We start from the raw sequence: 16,156 nt of genomic DNA, 5'->3' as shown, positions 1-16,156 counted from the left end.
TTAAGAAAAATTAAAAAATAATAATAAAATAATAAGCCAATTTTCAAATAATTGATTAAAAAATAATAAAGTAAAGCAACCATTTAAAATTCTTTAAAACCAATTAACCAAAATTTAGTCTGATTAATCAATAATTTTAATTCGATTCAATACAACTCAAAATTAATTTAATTTCAATTTATGATTTTTTTCCTAGAAAAAACAACAAGTCTAAACAATACAATATCGACCAAACTATTCACTTTCCGGTGTATATCTGTCTATATTCTTATTCGGAATTCCACAAAGTTGGATACCCTCACAAGCTTCCACACCGAGTCTCCTTGAGCCTATGCTACCAATGTGGTAACGAATAATATAATTAAAATGACATAATATAACAAAAAAATATCTTAAATTTTCTAAAATAACAAAAATTTCAATACTACTAAGCTAAAACTCCAACGAGAGGACTTTTGTTATTTCCAAGACCTCAAAAAATTCTTAGCAACAACTTCACTGAATAAGAATTAGTTATCCAAACACACTAAATATCACTTCTAGTCAATCAGGAACCACATGTTTGGTCGATTTAATACAAACCTAGCCCTTAATTATGTAAAAATAATAACAAATAAAGATTTCAAAATTTCTCGTAATAGGTGCGTTGGATTTAGTTATCATCAAAATTTTGTTGAATTGAGATTGACATTATGGCTTGGCAATGCAAAACTGTTCATGACAAACCACGTTGGAGGCTCCAACTGAGTTTTTCCTTGTATCTCAGGCAACTACTGTGTCTGCCGTCCAAACCCTCCAAATCTTGAACGTAAATCGTCATAGGTACGAGCAACTAATAGCAGCCTTGGATCATTTTCAGGTACCTCTCGTTCCTGCAATTTCCCCAGGTAATAAAGATAATAGGAATAAGAATCTATGGTCATCGACAGTGTAGATCCTCACTACAATTTTAACTTTTTCAGTCTAACTTTAAATTCCTTTTCTCCTACCTAGGAAAGTTTCAACCTTTAAAAGCCTAGCCTAAGAATATGTGTAGATTAAACTCTTAAAGAGACAATATTTTAGATGTCAAAAGTTCTGGTGAATACTGATTACAGCAAGAAGACTTACTTTCAAGCCATTATAATATGCTTCCACCGCAGGATATAATAGAGGAATTTTGCGAGCTTGCATGAGGTCCCAAATGTAATTGGCAGTGGTATATCCACCCGTCTGCATAAAATGGACAATATAAACATTAAATGAAAGGGGATCAATAAGTATCATCTTAGATCAACAGGAATCCCATCTTGTAACCATCACATTCTCTTACCTTCTCACCAGATGCTGCAAGGAGGAGATCACTTCCCATTTTAGGGTTCAAGAAGTAGTTCTTAGAATTCATGTTTACCTGCATTCGGGAGAAAAACCATATAGTGAGTAAAACAGGCCATGACAAAGATCATATTACTAAAAACACATCAACAATTATTAAAAAAACAAAAAATTTAGCATACCAATGTGTCCTGAGCAAGTTGCATGCCCCTGGGAGTATACCCAACCATGGCTCCCTCTACAAGTGTCTACACCACACAAGTTAGAGATTAGTGTCTGTTCTTCCACAATCATCTTAATTGCTTGTCAATTTTAAGGTAAATACCAACTTACTGTTCTAAATAATTTCAAATGAATTGAACTAGCAAATACGGAACAATAGCCAGTGAGTAAACTAGATTGTGTAAATCTTGCAATTTTCAACAAACTAGCCACAAATTGAAGTCCCGAACTAACAGAGAAAAATATCTTAGCCAACTACAGATATATTTGTCCTCTGTAGTTACACAAAAAATCCTTCAATATCTCTTACTCCAAATTGAAACCAACAGGGAACAGCCCAAGAACTCCATATAGAAACATTTGTAGGATAGTACTGCCTTTAGCTGCCCTTTGGGCATCAATATCAAAATAATTTGAGATTATTTATTTCTTTTGAACTCAATTGAATCAGGAGGGAGGTTTCCTGTCATTATAGTACAAGCTGATATGGTATAGTTTGCCAAGTTGGATGTTTCTTGCATGACTTTTAGTTTATTGTTATTTAGACTTTCTTATAAACGTTATGTATTCTTTACGTTTTCTCACACAAGAACTTCGTAGTTTCTTACAAATCAAAAAAGGAAATTGCAGATATATTCTCATTACAGAACTCACCACATATAGTTCCGCCACAGGAGGCTTCCCTGAATTTATATAGTCTTCAAAAGTTTTATGACCACGATCAATGTCTCCAGAATGCAGATAGCACCTGAATGAAAATTGAGCTAAAGACATTTTGAAATTTCTTACAGTCAAAGCGCCAAATTAAAGATTGAACAGATAAATATACTCAATGAAGACTAGTGTTTTGGTATGGCTAATTACTGATTAGTACATTCACCTAATAGCTCAAGAATAACTTAACATACTTCATAACAATAGCAGGAAAAAAACACAAAAAGGAATCTCCACATATATACACCAAATGCTCAAGTTTTCAGAAGTATACAAAATTGCTGACATAGCAAGCAACATTTCCCAGTTACAAAATAATTAAAAACAGAAATTTCAAATAATGAAACTCTGAATCAAATCAGATATCATTTGATAATCCATAAAATGAACAAATGAATCAGTATTAAACAACTTGTATGCAAATATATATACCACAAACAAATAGGTATGTTAATAACAAGGCTGAGAACTCCAAGAATTAGACTTAAGAGGCAAAAGGCCTCAATTTCAACCATAAGATTAAACTTAGAACATTATGACCCACAAGTTTCCTGGCTACCCCAGTAGTACGATCCGCAAATAGCCCCAATACTTTAGACCTCAATGAAACCATAGGAAAGATTGAGAAGTTTCTAGGTATGAAACGAATAATTAAGCAGTAATTAATTAACAACGACTATACCTCATTGTCTGCATCACAATAAAGGCATCAGGAACTTTTCCTTCCTTCTTTAGCATCTCCAAAAGTGTTTCCATTGCCTATCACAACACAAAAGAATATGCAAAAATTAACAGGGAAAAATTGGCAGCAAACTCTTTATGCAGCATAAAAATACAGTACTAATGGTCATGAAAAAGTTGATAGCTTGGTGACATTTTGAGTTTGCTAAAACTAGAGAGCGCAGGCAAAATTCCTTGTTCCTTTTTTTTTTAAACTGGAGCTGGATAAGTAAGAATGCACCCCTTCCACAACCACCAAAAGATCATGCTTATAATTTGTGCATGCATAGGATGCAAATACAAGCTCAACAATAAACAAACCAACCAATAAAATAATACTCCACAAATTTAACAAAATATTACCACTCAAATATCTAGGTTCGAGATGAGCTTGTTCAGCGAGAAAAAGAAACCTCAACAATCTCATTCAAAAGTTATTATAAGCCTCTAGTGAACAGTTAAGTATGTTTAAAACCTAGACTAAAATCCTTTCATAATGATATAAAAAATAAGGCATAGGATCTTATTGGTGTCAAAATGGCATAAGACATATATTTACATTTCAAGAACTCTTAAATGTGTCTGACAAACCCATGGATTCAAAAAATTAAAAAAAAAGATCTGGCAAAGAGATAAAACAAATTTAAAGGCTGCTTCCACATAAAAATTATTATGTTTTCTCATTAATCTTCGGCAAAATCAGAAAAGAAATATGGTACAAGTACAGACTAATTTATAGCCATTAGAGAGAGAGAGGATTGCTAACGTAGAAATGAAGGGCCAGCACTTCTAAATTGGTAGAAGTAATATGACATCATACCCTTTGTCTGACACAGATATCATCTTGTCAATATCATGAAGAGCATTCAAAATATAACAAAACCTTCAATGTATGAGCGAAAAGCAGACAGTAACAAAAAGGAAGAGAGAAACTGGCAGAAATTTCATCATGTAGTGATGATAAAACAAGCTATAATGTGAGAGACTACCTCTACATTTCTAAGCTCAGCACAAGCATGAAATGCAAAATGATATACAGTTAGTTGCCTATTCACAAATCCTCGTCTGTGCACATAATCAGCTGTAGGTAAATTGTACAATTCTTCTTCAGAAACACCCATCATTACATTTTCTGCATTGGTACTTGATGCTTCAACAGATGACCAACCCTTTGATGCTTCTACAAACTCAATAATCTTTCACCACAAAGAAGCTATTAGAAAAGCTTTTAAAGGCAAAATGAATTCATATTCAAAGCAGATGGAAATGTTATAAATTACTTTGGCGGCGGTTGTAGCATCTGTTTGTGGTTTCTTATTCATATGTGCGGCTATAAGTCCAGCATAGCAGAACTTATTTAACCCAGCACCAGCTGCAGTCATATCACGAACAATTGCATACCTGTAAAATTTAATTAACACAAGGATGAACAAAGGCAGGTTGACAGAGCAGCCTATTACAGGACACAACATGATAGTAGCCTTCAATCAATGAGCCAGATACAGGCTCAAGAAGTTAGGCACAAAAAGACTACAGTAGTTACATATTTTTATGATGCACAAGGTTAGATGGTTGACGCTTTCATCACCAACTAATGACAATGTTTTTCTCCTTAAAAAAAAAGCAATTCTCTCCAAATTGCTTTTCCTCCACAAGGTCAAAAGCATGGTTATTAGTATCCTACAATACATGATATATATCCTATGATACAATACAAGTGAAAAACAATATGTATTATCAAGTATATCAAACTAGTACAATACAGTGCATATAGTGTATACTACAATACATATTATATGATACCATGCATATTACTAGTATAGATTAATCTATCTTTTTTAAGAAAATGAAGATCTAGGAATGGTGTATATGAGAAATTTTATATTTTCAAAGGTTTTTGTGATATTTTTTAAACATGTCAATTAGAATTTTTTTATTATCTTATTAATATTTTCTTATATTATTTTTTAAAAGGCATATCCTACAATATAATACATGATATTGATAAATTTGGTTTTTGATACATAGTACGATATGCAATTTAGCTATCACATTCAAGAGTGATGACCTCAACAAATACCATATATAAATGACTAAATTTATCAGTGAACCAAGTAGCAACATTAAATAATTGTTAACTTGTAAAGAAAGCATTCTAAATTTTTATTAACAAGCAACGAACACAGACCACCAACTGATGTATTGCATACAACCCAAGCCCACCTGTTCAGTAGAACCCTGAGCTAAGGACCTGACATAGCCACTGAACTAAAAAGAGAGAAGAGTTGAACTGGTAAAGAAGGAACATACACTCGATCTATTCGGCCAGCTGCTGCACATGCATTAAGTAAACAAACATACGTTTGGCCATTCGGCTTAACTTGATCGTTCTTCATTTCTTCAAAGATCTTTCATTAAAAGAGGCAAATTGAAAATATAAGAACTTCATAAAATCTGATTTTAGTTTCTGATAAAATTTAACACACAAACATACCCGAATTGCCTGTTCAGAATTCTTACATTTCCCACAGGTTGATATCAAAAAGTTGTACAAAGATACCTATAACAAAAGATTTATCACAATTAACAAACAGAAGTATGTAACAAAACACAGTAACAGAAAATTTGGCAGTAAAAACTTTCAGGACAACTAAGAATGCATTCATTTAACTTCATTTTTTTTCAAAAAAGATATCCATTTTCTAAATATAAACAACAAGAAAAAAACTTTTGGTAACCGTTTCTTAAAAAATGTTTCCAGAGAATCAATCCGATAACATCCTAAAAGTGACATTGTACACGCTGCTCCATATCATCTATTCACATTTCCACTTAACCTTCAATGTTACCGCACTTTCCCCAGTACCGACTCCTCCAAGTTTATAATTATTTTCATAATTTGAAAAAATATTTTCAAAAAATTATAGAAGCAACTAATATTCATACACAGAAAAGTTTATTAATAATCTCAAAACTGCTTAAAATAAAGCAAAGAAACGAACATACATCAGGAAGTAAACCACCAGCTTTCATTTGATCTTTAAAGAAAACAGCGTCCTGTAAGCGGCTGCCTTTCATAGTCCCTAAAATTAGCGAATGAAAAACATCGCGCGTAGGCTGCACGCCGTCCAGTATCATATCATCATAAGCGTCTCTCAACAAGTAATGCCTTCTCTGAGCAGTCAGAGATGAAACAACGGAGTTGTACTCCGAGACGTTGTTCGCGTAGTTTCTCCTGGCGTACTCCTCCGTTGAAGCACTCAAGAACCGGCGGCTCAGGGCTCGGCCGAGTGATCTGTGGTGACCTGCTCAAAAAGAAGCAAAAAAGAATGAAAAAAATTGTAAATGAAAGAAGCTGGAATGGAATTGGAGCTGTGAAGTGATGTAACGTTACCGTAAATGGATTGGAGGAGTCTCATTGCGGAAGGACAGTGAAAGGAAGGGTTTTAAGATTTTACAACGAGGAAGAAGAAGCCACTTTGTGCTAAATGCTAATGAGCGTCGTCTTTGTGGCCTGTTCATGGGCCGCCCAATAATAATGAAGAAGCCCACTCAGTTGCTGACTTAAAAGCCCATATCGGCCCAAGATGCATGAGATTAGGGTCTCTAAATGCCCTTTGTGAAATCTTCAATACACGGAAAGTTTGTTTACAATTATTAAAATGCTCCTCATAATTATTGAAAACCATCAAAGACAAGCAATATTCTATTCATATTATGTGTATATATTTTTAATACATAATTTAAATACATAAATAATATGTCATCCAATGAATAGGTATTATTTTATTTTAAATTCAAAATCATTCAATTACATAATGACACATTATCTATACTTCAAATTGTACATAAAAAATATGTATGCATAATTTTATTATTATTTTATTAGTCACTTTAGAATACAAAATGAATCACAAAGACGAGTTTTACACCCATCTTCCATCACCTCATACTATGATATAAGTGGAGGAATATTATAAACACTTCGTTTTAAGAATCTAATTAGATTTTCAAATGAAATCAATTGCATAACACAATCATATATTATATGGATCTTTACTCAAATCCATTCATCCACATTCGAACAATTATAAAATACTATATCGTAAATTGTAGGAATTCAGACAAATTTGATTAAACCATTTAATGCAAAAAACATCTATTCCCTCAAGAGTATGTATTTAAAGAGAGATATTATAGTTAGATTTCGAATTCAATTTGTTTACACCATCCTGAAGCACAAAAAAGCAAATAAAAGAGTAAAAGAGTTTTTGGGTAGCCATTTCAAACAATGTGGGCAAATAAAAAACCCCACCACCACCACCACCAGAGGATTACCAACTACAAGAAGAAATTGATGCCATGCTGCCAACCTCAGCCTGACCTAATTTTTAACTGTTCACTAAAACACGGTAAATTTCTTTACCTATAGCCCACATTATTTATGCAAATCATCAATCTGCTCAATAAGTCAAATTCCATTTCTCAGCTGTATCACAGCCATAAATCTTTATAGCTTTTACTGCACCAATCTTCCATTGAAAAGGAAACTAAATTGGAACAATTCATCAGCCAAAAAACTGAATGTGAATGAACATAATAAAAAGGAAAAAAAATAATATGTACATTAGCTATCTCCTGTATTTAACAAACAGACAAAAGAATCTTTTTTCCTTTCCTTTTCTTAGAAATCTGAAGCTGAATTAAGCAAGCCTAATATGCTTTTCATCCATAGCTGATGAACTACAAAGAATTTCTGCAAGTAATTAATTCATAAACATGGTTATATGTAGCTTAGTAGAGCTTAATTCTGGTCTGAATCGGGCTTCGACATATGGGACATAATTGAAGGTCCTGTCCACATTCACAACATGTCTGACAAAAGGAAGACAGAAAATAAGAGTGTCAGTATATTCTCTTAGTATATATCCTTCATACCGTCTGACACAAAAAAAAAACTAGGAATACAAGTTGGGATCACCTGGTGACCGCAACCAAAGGCCATATCCTTCACATTAGTGAGGCAAATGACACAAAGCTGTCCAGAGCAACAGAAATGTTAGCCCCAACATTCATAGTCAACCTTCATGACAATAAATACTTTATTTATCAATGTTATAATCAAACAAGAAGTTTATAAGGCAACAAGCGCAGACACTGGAAGCTCACAATCTAGATGCAAGTCCACATTAAATGTTAATTTGTCCATTTATTGCACATCTGCTTTTTTTCTGGCAAACTGACTGGGAGTCATAAAGAATCACAACAGTATCTCAGACATTAACTGGCAGATGTTAAATCTAAAGCCTCACTCAGAATCTGATAAACTAGTCTAGATACAATTGATTTTATTAAGGTAAAAGCAGAGCACAAAGATACCTTACATGCAATAAAAAATTCATTATAATTTAACAAAATAAATGGCCTAGTTGGCAATGTTGTAAACTTTTTGCCTCTTTCTCTTATAGCTAACCATTTTTTGCACTGACAATATCCAGAGCCTCCAACATTAAGTGAATACAGATACTAAAGCAACACAACTGGAACATGTTAGGAATGGGGTAACTCATCTTAACAAAATGAAAAGAGCTAGTTTAAGGGAAGAGCTGTTTTCTAGTAACCGCTAGAAGGAATAACAATCATGCAATAAGGACAAAGCACCAAGCATCCTTTATTTTCATTGGATTTGATGCATTAACGCTCTATTCCCCAACATGTTCTAATTCCTATCTTACTGTCCAATGGCAGCTTGTTAAGGAAGTTATAAAAAAAATTTGATCATTCTGTTCAAAAACCTAGATACCTGGTTATCATATGTAGAACTTGTAACAGGAGGAGCTGAGCTGACAGGCTGACTGTCCCTTTCATAAGGAGCATTCGGCTTGAAACTAGTAGAGGTAGAATAGGAAGGTTTTGACCTGCTGACAGTTGTTGCACCATATAAAGGTGGAGGGAGGGGGACCTCTCTGGAACATTTCCCATCCGGTGACTGCAAGTGATATATGACAATGAAATTTATGTCGATACATATATATATATACAAAAATACACAAAAATAACAATAACGATTGGATGAATCACTTATTACCCCAGTATGTTAAGCTCTATTGTTGCCTTATACTGAGAGGGAATCTCCATTAAAGCAGCAAGGGCAAACTCTGTTTCCTTTCGAGATTGTTCATGATTCTTTGACATTATTTCTGTAAAATTCACAAACTAGAAAAAATGCAGACACACACAAAATGTGAGTACCACTAGAAAGTTACATAATTAGCTGACAAGTGTAAAGAGAAATAATCATGTCCCAGACACCTACCTGGAAATTATCAAAAGCTCGGGCAGGGATGTTATCATCAAATTCTTTCATCATGTCCCAAGGCCCATCCCCCACCCCAACTAGAACAATTGACAGGGGAATCTTACTAGAACAAAATAAAAATAAGATAAGAGTCAGACAAACAAACCAATGCCAAGAACTTAAGGAGCTAAATTTCACCTGGCTTCTACTATAGCCTCAACTGTCTTCTGCTCCTGTGGACTTAATCGGCCAGGCTCGGTATCAACACTTCTAGTTACCTGAGACAACCATCAAAGTTGGGTCAACCCCAACTTATAACAAAGATCCAACTGTCTTAAGATAAATCACCTATTATTGCATAACACATATGGTAAAAATAACAGGATTTTATCAGCTTTGTAACCAGAAGTTCGATTCTTTTTCCAATTCATTTTCAATTTGAATAACCTACGATCATAGTAATCCATCCCTCTATTTGCTTACAGATCTAAGATTATATTTATATTTGAGGTAAATACCTGCCCATCAGCAATTATCAATAATACATGGTACTGACCACCACTCTGCTCAACGATGGTCATGGCCATTTCAATTACAGGGGCAAATGACGTTGGTCCTGTCATGAAAAATCAAAAACTATAAGATACAGGAACGAAACAACTAACCTTGAAGAGGTACTCCAGAATATAAAACATGGCACTACTAGAAGGATACAGACCAAACCTGCAAGTTGTAAATGAGGCACAATTTCCCTATACCGACTTAACACCTCCTCAAATCCATTACAAAATCTGTCATCTGGAAAGAAACTGAAGACATCTAGATCGTGTGTTGATGCTACCATTACAAGAATGTGATGCTTATCAACCACAGATTTCTGACAAATAAACTATAACAAAAATAATAATAATAAATTAATAAAAATAACAGTGAAAGAAAGCATACCATCCCCAAATCCATAGCACGGAATCAAATTATCCTCATCAAATGCAGCTAAGGTTTTCCCAATAATGGATATTGCTTGTTCATAAGGATTTAAGCCATCTCCAATACGATGCAAGCTTCGTCTGTTATATGATCGTGCACCTATTTATTAAACTAGCTTTAGAATGCTAAATAATGCCATAACATATATAAAGCACTGAAGAACCATTTCAACCTGTCCACTCATTGCTCTTTGTAAAATCAATGCCAACAATGAGATTAGATGATTCAAGGCCAGTATGAGCAAGAGCTGCAGTCACCTACACAGAAGGTTAATGAATTTGTATACGCAGTTGACAGAATGTCACAAGTCAAAATGATGGAAGATGGATCATTTTAGAATTCGTAAAAGCCATTCAATTATCATACCAAGAAAGAGAGGAATTCAGAACTACATGAAAATAAAAAATAAATGCCTAGTTCATCTACTTAAGTACTTCTAGTATGTGATATTACCTCATGTAAGGACTTGTAATCGTCAGCAATTCTGGAATACCTCCTATCAGGCTTCCTTGTGTTACCACTGTATCGTTCAGAAGAGGGATTATACCATTGTGAAGAATATGTTTGCTGGGGTGGATAAGTCTGACTTCTTGACTATTGTGGCTGAGCTGCTGAGAACCCCAATTCTGATTTTCTTGACCATACGGTGAATGAGAATACCCATGGTGAGAACCCCATGAATTCTGCCTCCAACTGGACCTTGAGTTTCTGGCTCCCATCAACTAAATTATCCACAGAAGTTCACTAATTTCAAACAAAATCCACTTATCTCCTTCACAGCACGGCACGCAAATAATTACACCAGACTGAATCAATACCTATAAAGCAAACAGCAGAAGAGCTCAAACATAAAAAAATGAATATGAACTTCTGCTATCCGACAAAAAAGAAAAAAATTACTTGAATAATTCTCAATTCTCTCCCCCAATGACTCTTAAAACAACCCACTTCTCCCTTTCACTATTGGATACACCATGGGGGCCAAATCAAGAAATCCAAATCAACAGCAAAAGCCTCGCAAAAAATCACCTTTCAAAAGAAATAAATGGGTGTTTGGCAATGCAAGGGAAAGAAATTTCCAAGAAAACTCTACATTCTTCCAATTCCTCTTTCTTAAGAATACATACTTTTCAGCACACAGAATCAGGTAAACCCAACAGAACAAAATCAAGCTCTAAAGAGTAAAAACAATATACCTTAAATAACAAGCCTAGAGAAAATGTAACAAAAGAATCAAAAGTTCCAAAGAAAATTCGTCACTTGTTTTCACATCATTTAGGAATCAAGCAAAAGAGCAGACCAAAAAAAGGGCTTTAGATACATGACTTACCCACGTAAGAGAGTAAAGGAACCAGTAGAGTAGCCACCATGAAGCGAAGAAGAGGCGAGTGTGAGTTGCTAGTCTGCGTATCAACTCAAGAAGCTGATCGTACAGTGAGTGGAGGAGATTCCCTCAGCTTTTCGTCCTTGGAAAACAAAAGCAAATAAACTTTAAAAATTAGTGAGAGAGAGAAAGAGATTGTCACAGGGGAGAGAGAGACAATAATTAAAAGGATGAACAGGAAGAAGATAAACACGTGTCTTCGCCTGAGAAAGTGACAACAATTAAAAAGAAAAAATATTGACATATTATTTTACTCGAAAACGCCAGTTACTTGAAAACGGATCGAATTATTATATTTGATCAGAATCTTAAATTTATTAAATTTAGTAGTTAATTTTATAATCACAAAATTAAATAAATTAAAATTTTATTTTTTGATATATCATAAATAAATTTAATTATATTTTTTATATATAAATTTTTCTTTTTTATCATTTTATTTACCCTTTTTAAAAATTTTTTAAATTTTTTTATGTTAATAATATATTTTTTGTTAAAATATAAAATTTATTAATTACATTATTTTTTATATTATTACCTTATTACCAATACAATTTTTTTAAATATTACCCAAATATTTAAATATGATAATATAATAGATTTCCTTTTTTGTAACGAAAAATTTAATCTTATCACTTTACGATATTTTTTAGATATGATAAATTTTAGATTCAATAATCGACTCTATAATTATTAAATAAAATATTTTTTTGATATATAATTTAAAATCATATATTTAAATTATTTATTAAAAAAATAATAAAAATATTTTATTATTTAATAAAAAATAAATATATCATCGGCCAAAAAATAGAATTTTAACCATATATAATTACTTGTTACCAAATATATTGAATTATTTAGTTATTTTATGTAAATATTCCATTTGATAGATAAGAAATTCGAACTCTTCAAGGGTAGAAAACAATTTGCTTCACTATGTACACTAAATTTGGTAAGAGCTGAATCATCCTCACATGCCTGGTCTAAAAACCCACCAAACTTTAGGCCACACGGAATTGTGTCTTTATCTAAATATGAAAAATTCGTCTTCATTGACTAGTTTCTTCTGCCTATGATAGCCAAAAATAGAGCACGTTTAAAAAAGAAGCCAAGAGGGAGGGAGAATGTGGTGTTGTCATCTCCGGCCTCTAAAAGTCGTCACTGACCAAAAACTCTAACGAAGAGAAATCGTTGACTTTTCAAACCTTGTCTTTATGAGAGAACAATTCGTTTCATTGTTAGATTTTTGAAATTTAAAGAGGAAGAATATTGTCATAAATTTTTAGAGAAATTTTTTAAATTTGGATTTTGTTATAAACAAGCAATTTTTTACTTTTAAATATTTTAATAAATAACAATTTTACTTTTAACAATAATAAAAAAATTAACAGATAAGTGAGTATTTATATTTTCAATAATTAATAGATGAAAATTGGATTTGCATCAACTCTTAGATGGAAAATAGTCATTCGGCCTATTCCTCAATGTATAGTTTGAATTTCAGGACACACAAAATGGAGAGACGTAACGATAATCTTTTGTGTCAATGAATTGAACTTGCTTAAACGGTCAATTCATAGATTTCGTCTGTAGATATATTTTGGGTAGGAGGTAGAACATGCTTTTTGTCGATTTGGTATAAATATTTAAAAACTTTGGATAACATAAAATTATTGGAATGAAGTTTTGTTTCATGAGATCTAAAATATAATTAGTGCTTGCCCTAACCAAGTTAGTTCGAGTTTAAAAGTCTGCTTAATTTTATTCAATTTAATTCGAATTTATTTATTTCAAATATAAACTAAGTTCGAGTTAAGACATTTGATTTGTTTGAAAATTAAGCTAAACTTAAGTTAGAGATAATTTGGTTCAGTTTGATGTGTGAGTTAGATAGATGACTCGATTCAGTTCGAACTTAACTTGTAATTTGATTTAAATTATGTGAAATAATTGTTAAACAATATTATATTATCAATAAATCATAAATTCAAACCATATATCTGAGTCATTAATTTGAACAATAAATTTGAGTTAAACTTGAACCACCCTCAATATTGATTTGATAAATTCGAATCAAACTTAAGTTAAACTATTTTTTATTTAAACAAAGGATGTTCTAATTCGATTTGATCCGTATACACCCCGAAATATAATAATAATAATAACATATGGAGTGATTAATTCCGCCTTGCTTTGGCCTTAAAACATTTATTCACTCTTTGAATATATAATTTGCATTATCTTTATCAAAATTTTCACCCCATTAAAAAAATCTAATATTATAAGAATAAAATAATAATTTTACTATTCACATTTTTTGAAAAAACTCTTAATTTCACGTGAAATTTTAAATATGATAGTTTGAGTTTTTTTATAAATTTAAAATTTTACGATTCAATCCTTACCATTCTAGATTAAAAACCTTAATCACCATCTAAATTATTCATTAATTATGATTAAGTTTTAAGCTTGAATTCTAACAATAACTCACTAATCTAAATGAACGAGTTGAGATGACAACATCCTTGTCATTATATTAAAATGAATAAATCAATAATTTATTATCAAACTAATAGAATCCATCAATAAAATTAGATGATTAGTAAATATTTATATTTTTTAAAATTAATAAATAAAATTTTGTTAATAAATTAAACGGTAAGGGAATAAGTCTTTTCGCCTTTATATTTTGGCCAAAGGACTTATTTCTATCCAAAGTTTATTGTATTCCCAAATTAATATATGTTAAGTATTAAAAACTCAAACACCGATTTATGGGAATTAAAATTAACAAAACTAATTAACATTATCTATTTCCCTCATAGAAAATAAACTATTTTTCCTTTGAATTAAACTTTAAAATATTACATTTCCTCTCCTCTCCCCCTCCCTCCAAAAGGTTTTTTCTTTTTTCACCCTCCTATTTTTCAACTTAAAAAATGAGAGAGAAAAAAAAAACTCTAGTGAGATATGTAGAAAAAAAAAAAGAAACTCTAGGGAGATATGTAATATTTAAAATTTAATTTAGAAAAAAATTATTAGTTTTTTAAATTTAAAAAGAAAATAAGTAATATTTTATTATTTTTAATATATTTTTATTCAAAATAATAATTTTATCTATAAAATTTAAATAATTTTATTAATTTTAATTGTGTAAAAAAATATTTAAATTTTTAATATTTAATAAATATTAATTTAAAAATATAATAAACTCTGGGCCGGAGTAAGTCCCTGACCTTATATTTTCTCCACTTCTTTACGTGTCGAGGTGGTCATACAAATATGTAAATTCCAGAAGGCCAAACGACTATTTCCCACCCAAGGTTTAGTGTTTTTTCAAATGTCCTCCTTTAATTATGGAAACACCAAACACCCACCCATGGCCGGTTAGATTTAACAAAATCCTAACGCCTAAAAATTTTATCTCTTTTTGCCCCCCTAAACTTTAAAAACTAACATTTTCCCTCAGCCTAAGTTTTAAAAAATCGCAGTTTCATCCTAGGGTTTGGTTTTGAAATCTCCGACAACCTCTCCCGCTCCGTTGCCGACGACCTCTCCCTCCCGAAGCAACCTCTCCTTCCGGCGATCTCTTTCTCCCATTTGGAGGTCCGATCGACGTCGGAGACGCCTTGGGACGAAGACAACGCTTCGTTTTCGTCTTCGAAGACGAAGAACTTCGTCTCCCAAGACGTCTCTAACGTCGATCGGACCTCCAAGTGGGAGGAAAGAGATCGCCAGAAGGAGAGGTTGCTTCGGGAGGGAGAGGCCGTCGGCAACGGAGCCGGAGAGGTCGCCGGAGATTTCAAAACCAAACCCTAGAGTGAAACTGTGATTTTTTAAAACTTAGGCTGGGAAAAAATTTTAGTTTTTAAAGTTTAGGGAACAAATTTATATTCTATTTTAGTTTATTTTTAATATTATAGCTAAAATGATGATTTTACCCTTACTACTGTTAGAGTTTTGTTAAATCTAACCGATCATAAGTGGGTGTTTGGTGTTTCTATAGTTAAAGAGGGGACATTTGAGAAACCACTAAACCTTGGGTGGGAAATTGTCGTTTGGCCATTCCAAAATGCAAAAACACCTATAAGCCTATAAGCCTATAAGCCATTCTATTTCTACAAAAAGCACGAACGTTTCAACACGAGCCCTACATCTCACAGTGCTCCACGTGGCACGTACGCAGCATCCATTTCAATTCAATTCATTTCACATCACATTCCACAAAATTCTTCTATAAACGCCCGTTCCATCCTTTTCCTTCAATTCAATTCTCATTTTTCTCATTTTCACCTTTTTTTCATAGTCAAAAGTTCCAATCCCAACTCATCATTTCTCAACTTTAATCATCAGTCGATAAGTACGATATAAATACATTTTAGTCCCTATGATTTTCATAGTCTAAAAAAATCATATTAATTATAAGAAAATAAGGGTAATTTAGTTAAGACTAGTAATTTATACTTAAAAAAAAAAATATCATTAAAAATATATTGCCAAAAAGATTATTATAT

The 16,156-nt window shown here is 32.3% G+C and overlaps 1 protein-coding gene and 1 pseudogene across 1 annotated transcript; both read right to left on the bottom strand.

Moving 5' to 3' along the window:
- Positions 1-428: 428 nt before the first annotated feature.
- Positions 429-6,520, bottom strand: LOC123195456 (pentatricopeptide repeat-containing protein At4g35850, mitochondrial). The gene is made up of 12 exons (XM_044609150.1): positions 6,365-6,520; positions 5,977-6,275; positions 5,465-5,530; positions 5,281-5,378; positions 4,251-4,371; positions 3,960-4,166; positions 2,933-3,009; positions 2,191-2,284; positions 1,497-1,562; positions 1,313-1,390; positions 1,111-1,212; positions 429-872 (listed from the first exon to the last, which is right to left on the bottom strand). Exons 1-12 carry the CDS (start codon positions 6,387-6,389, stop codon positions 771-773), a joined length of 1,335 nt encoding a protein of 444 aa, XP_044465085.1. The 5' UTR covers positions 6,390-6,520; the 3' UTR covers positions 429-770.
- Positions 6,521-7,430: 910 nt separating this feature from the next.
- LOC123195414 lies at positions 7,431-11,793 on the bottom strand (annotated as a pseudogene).
- Between the last annotated feature and the right edge of the window lie 4,363 nt (positions 11,794-16,156).

Source organism: Mangifera indica, chromosome 14, assembly GCF_011075055.1.
Source record: "Mangifera indica cultivar Alphonso chromosome 14, CATAS_Mindica_2.1, whole genome shotgun sequence".
Classification (NCBI taxonomy): Eukaryota; Viridiplantae; Streptophyta; class Magnoliopsida; order Sapindales; family Anacardiaceae; genus Mangifera; species Mangifera indica.
This window is presented reverse-complemented; position numbering and strand designations above follow the sequence as displayed.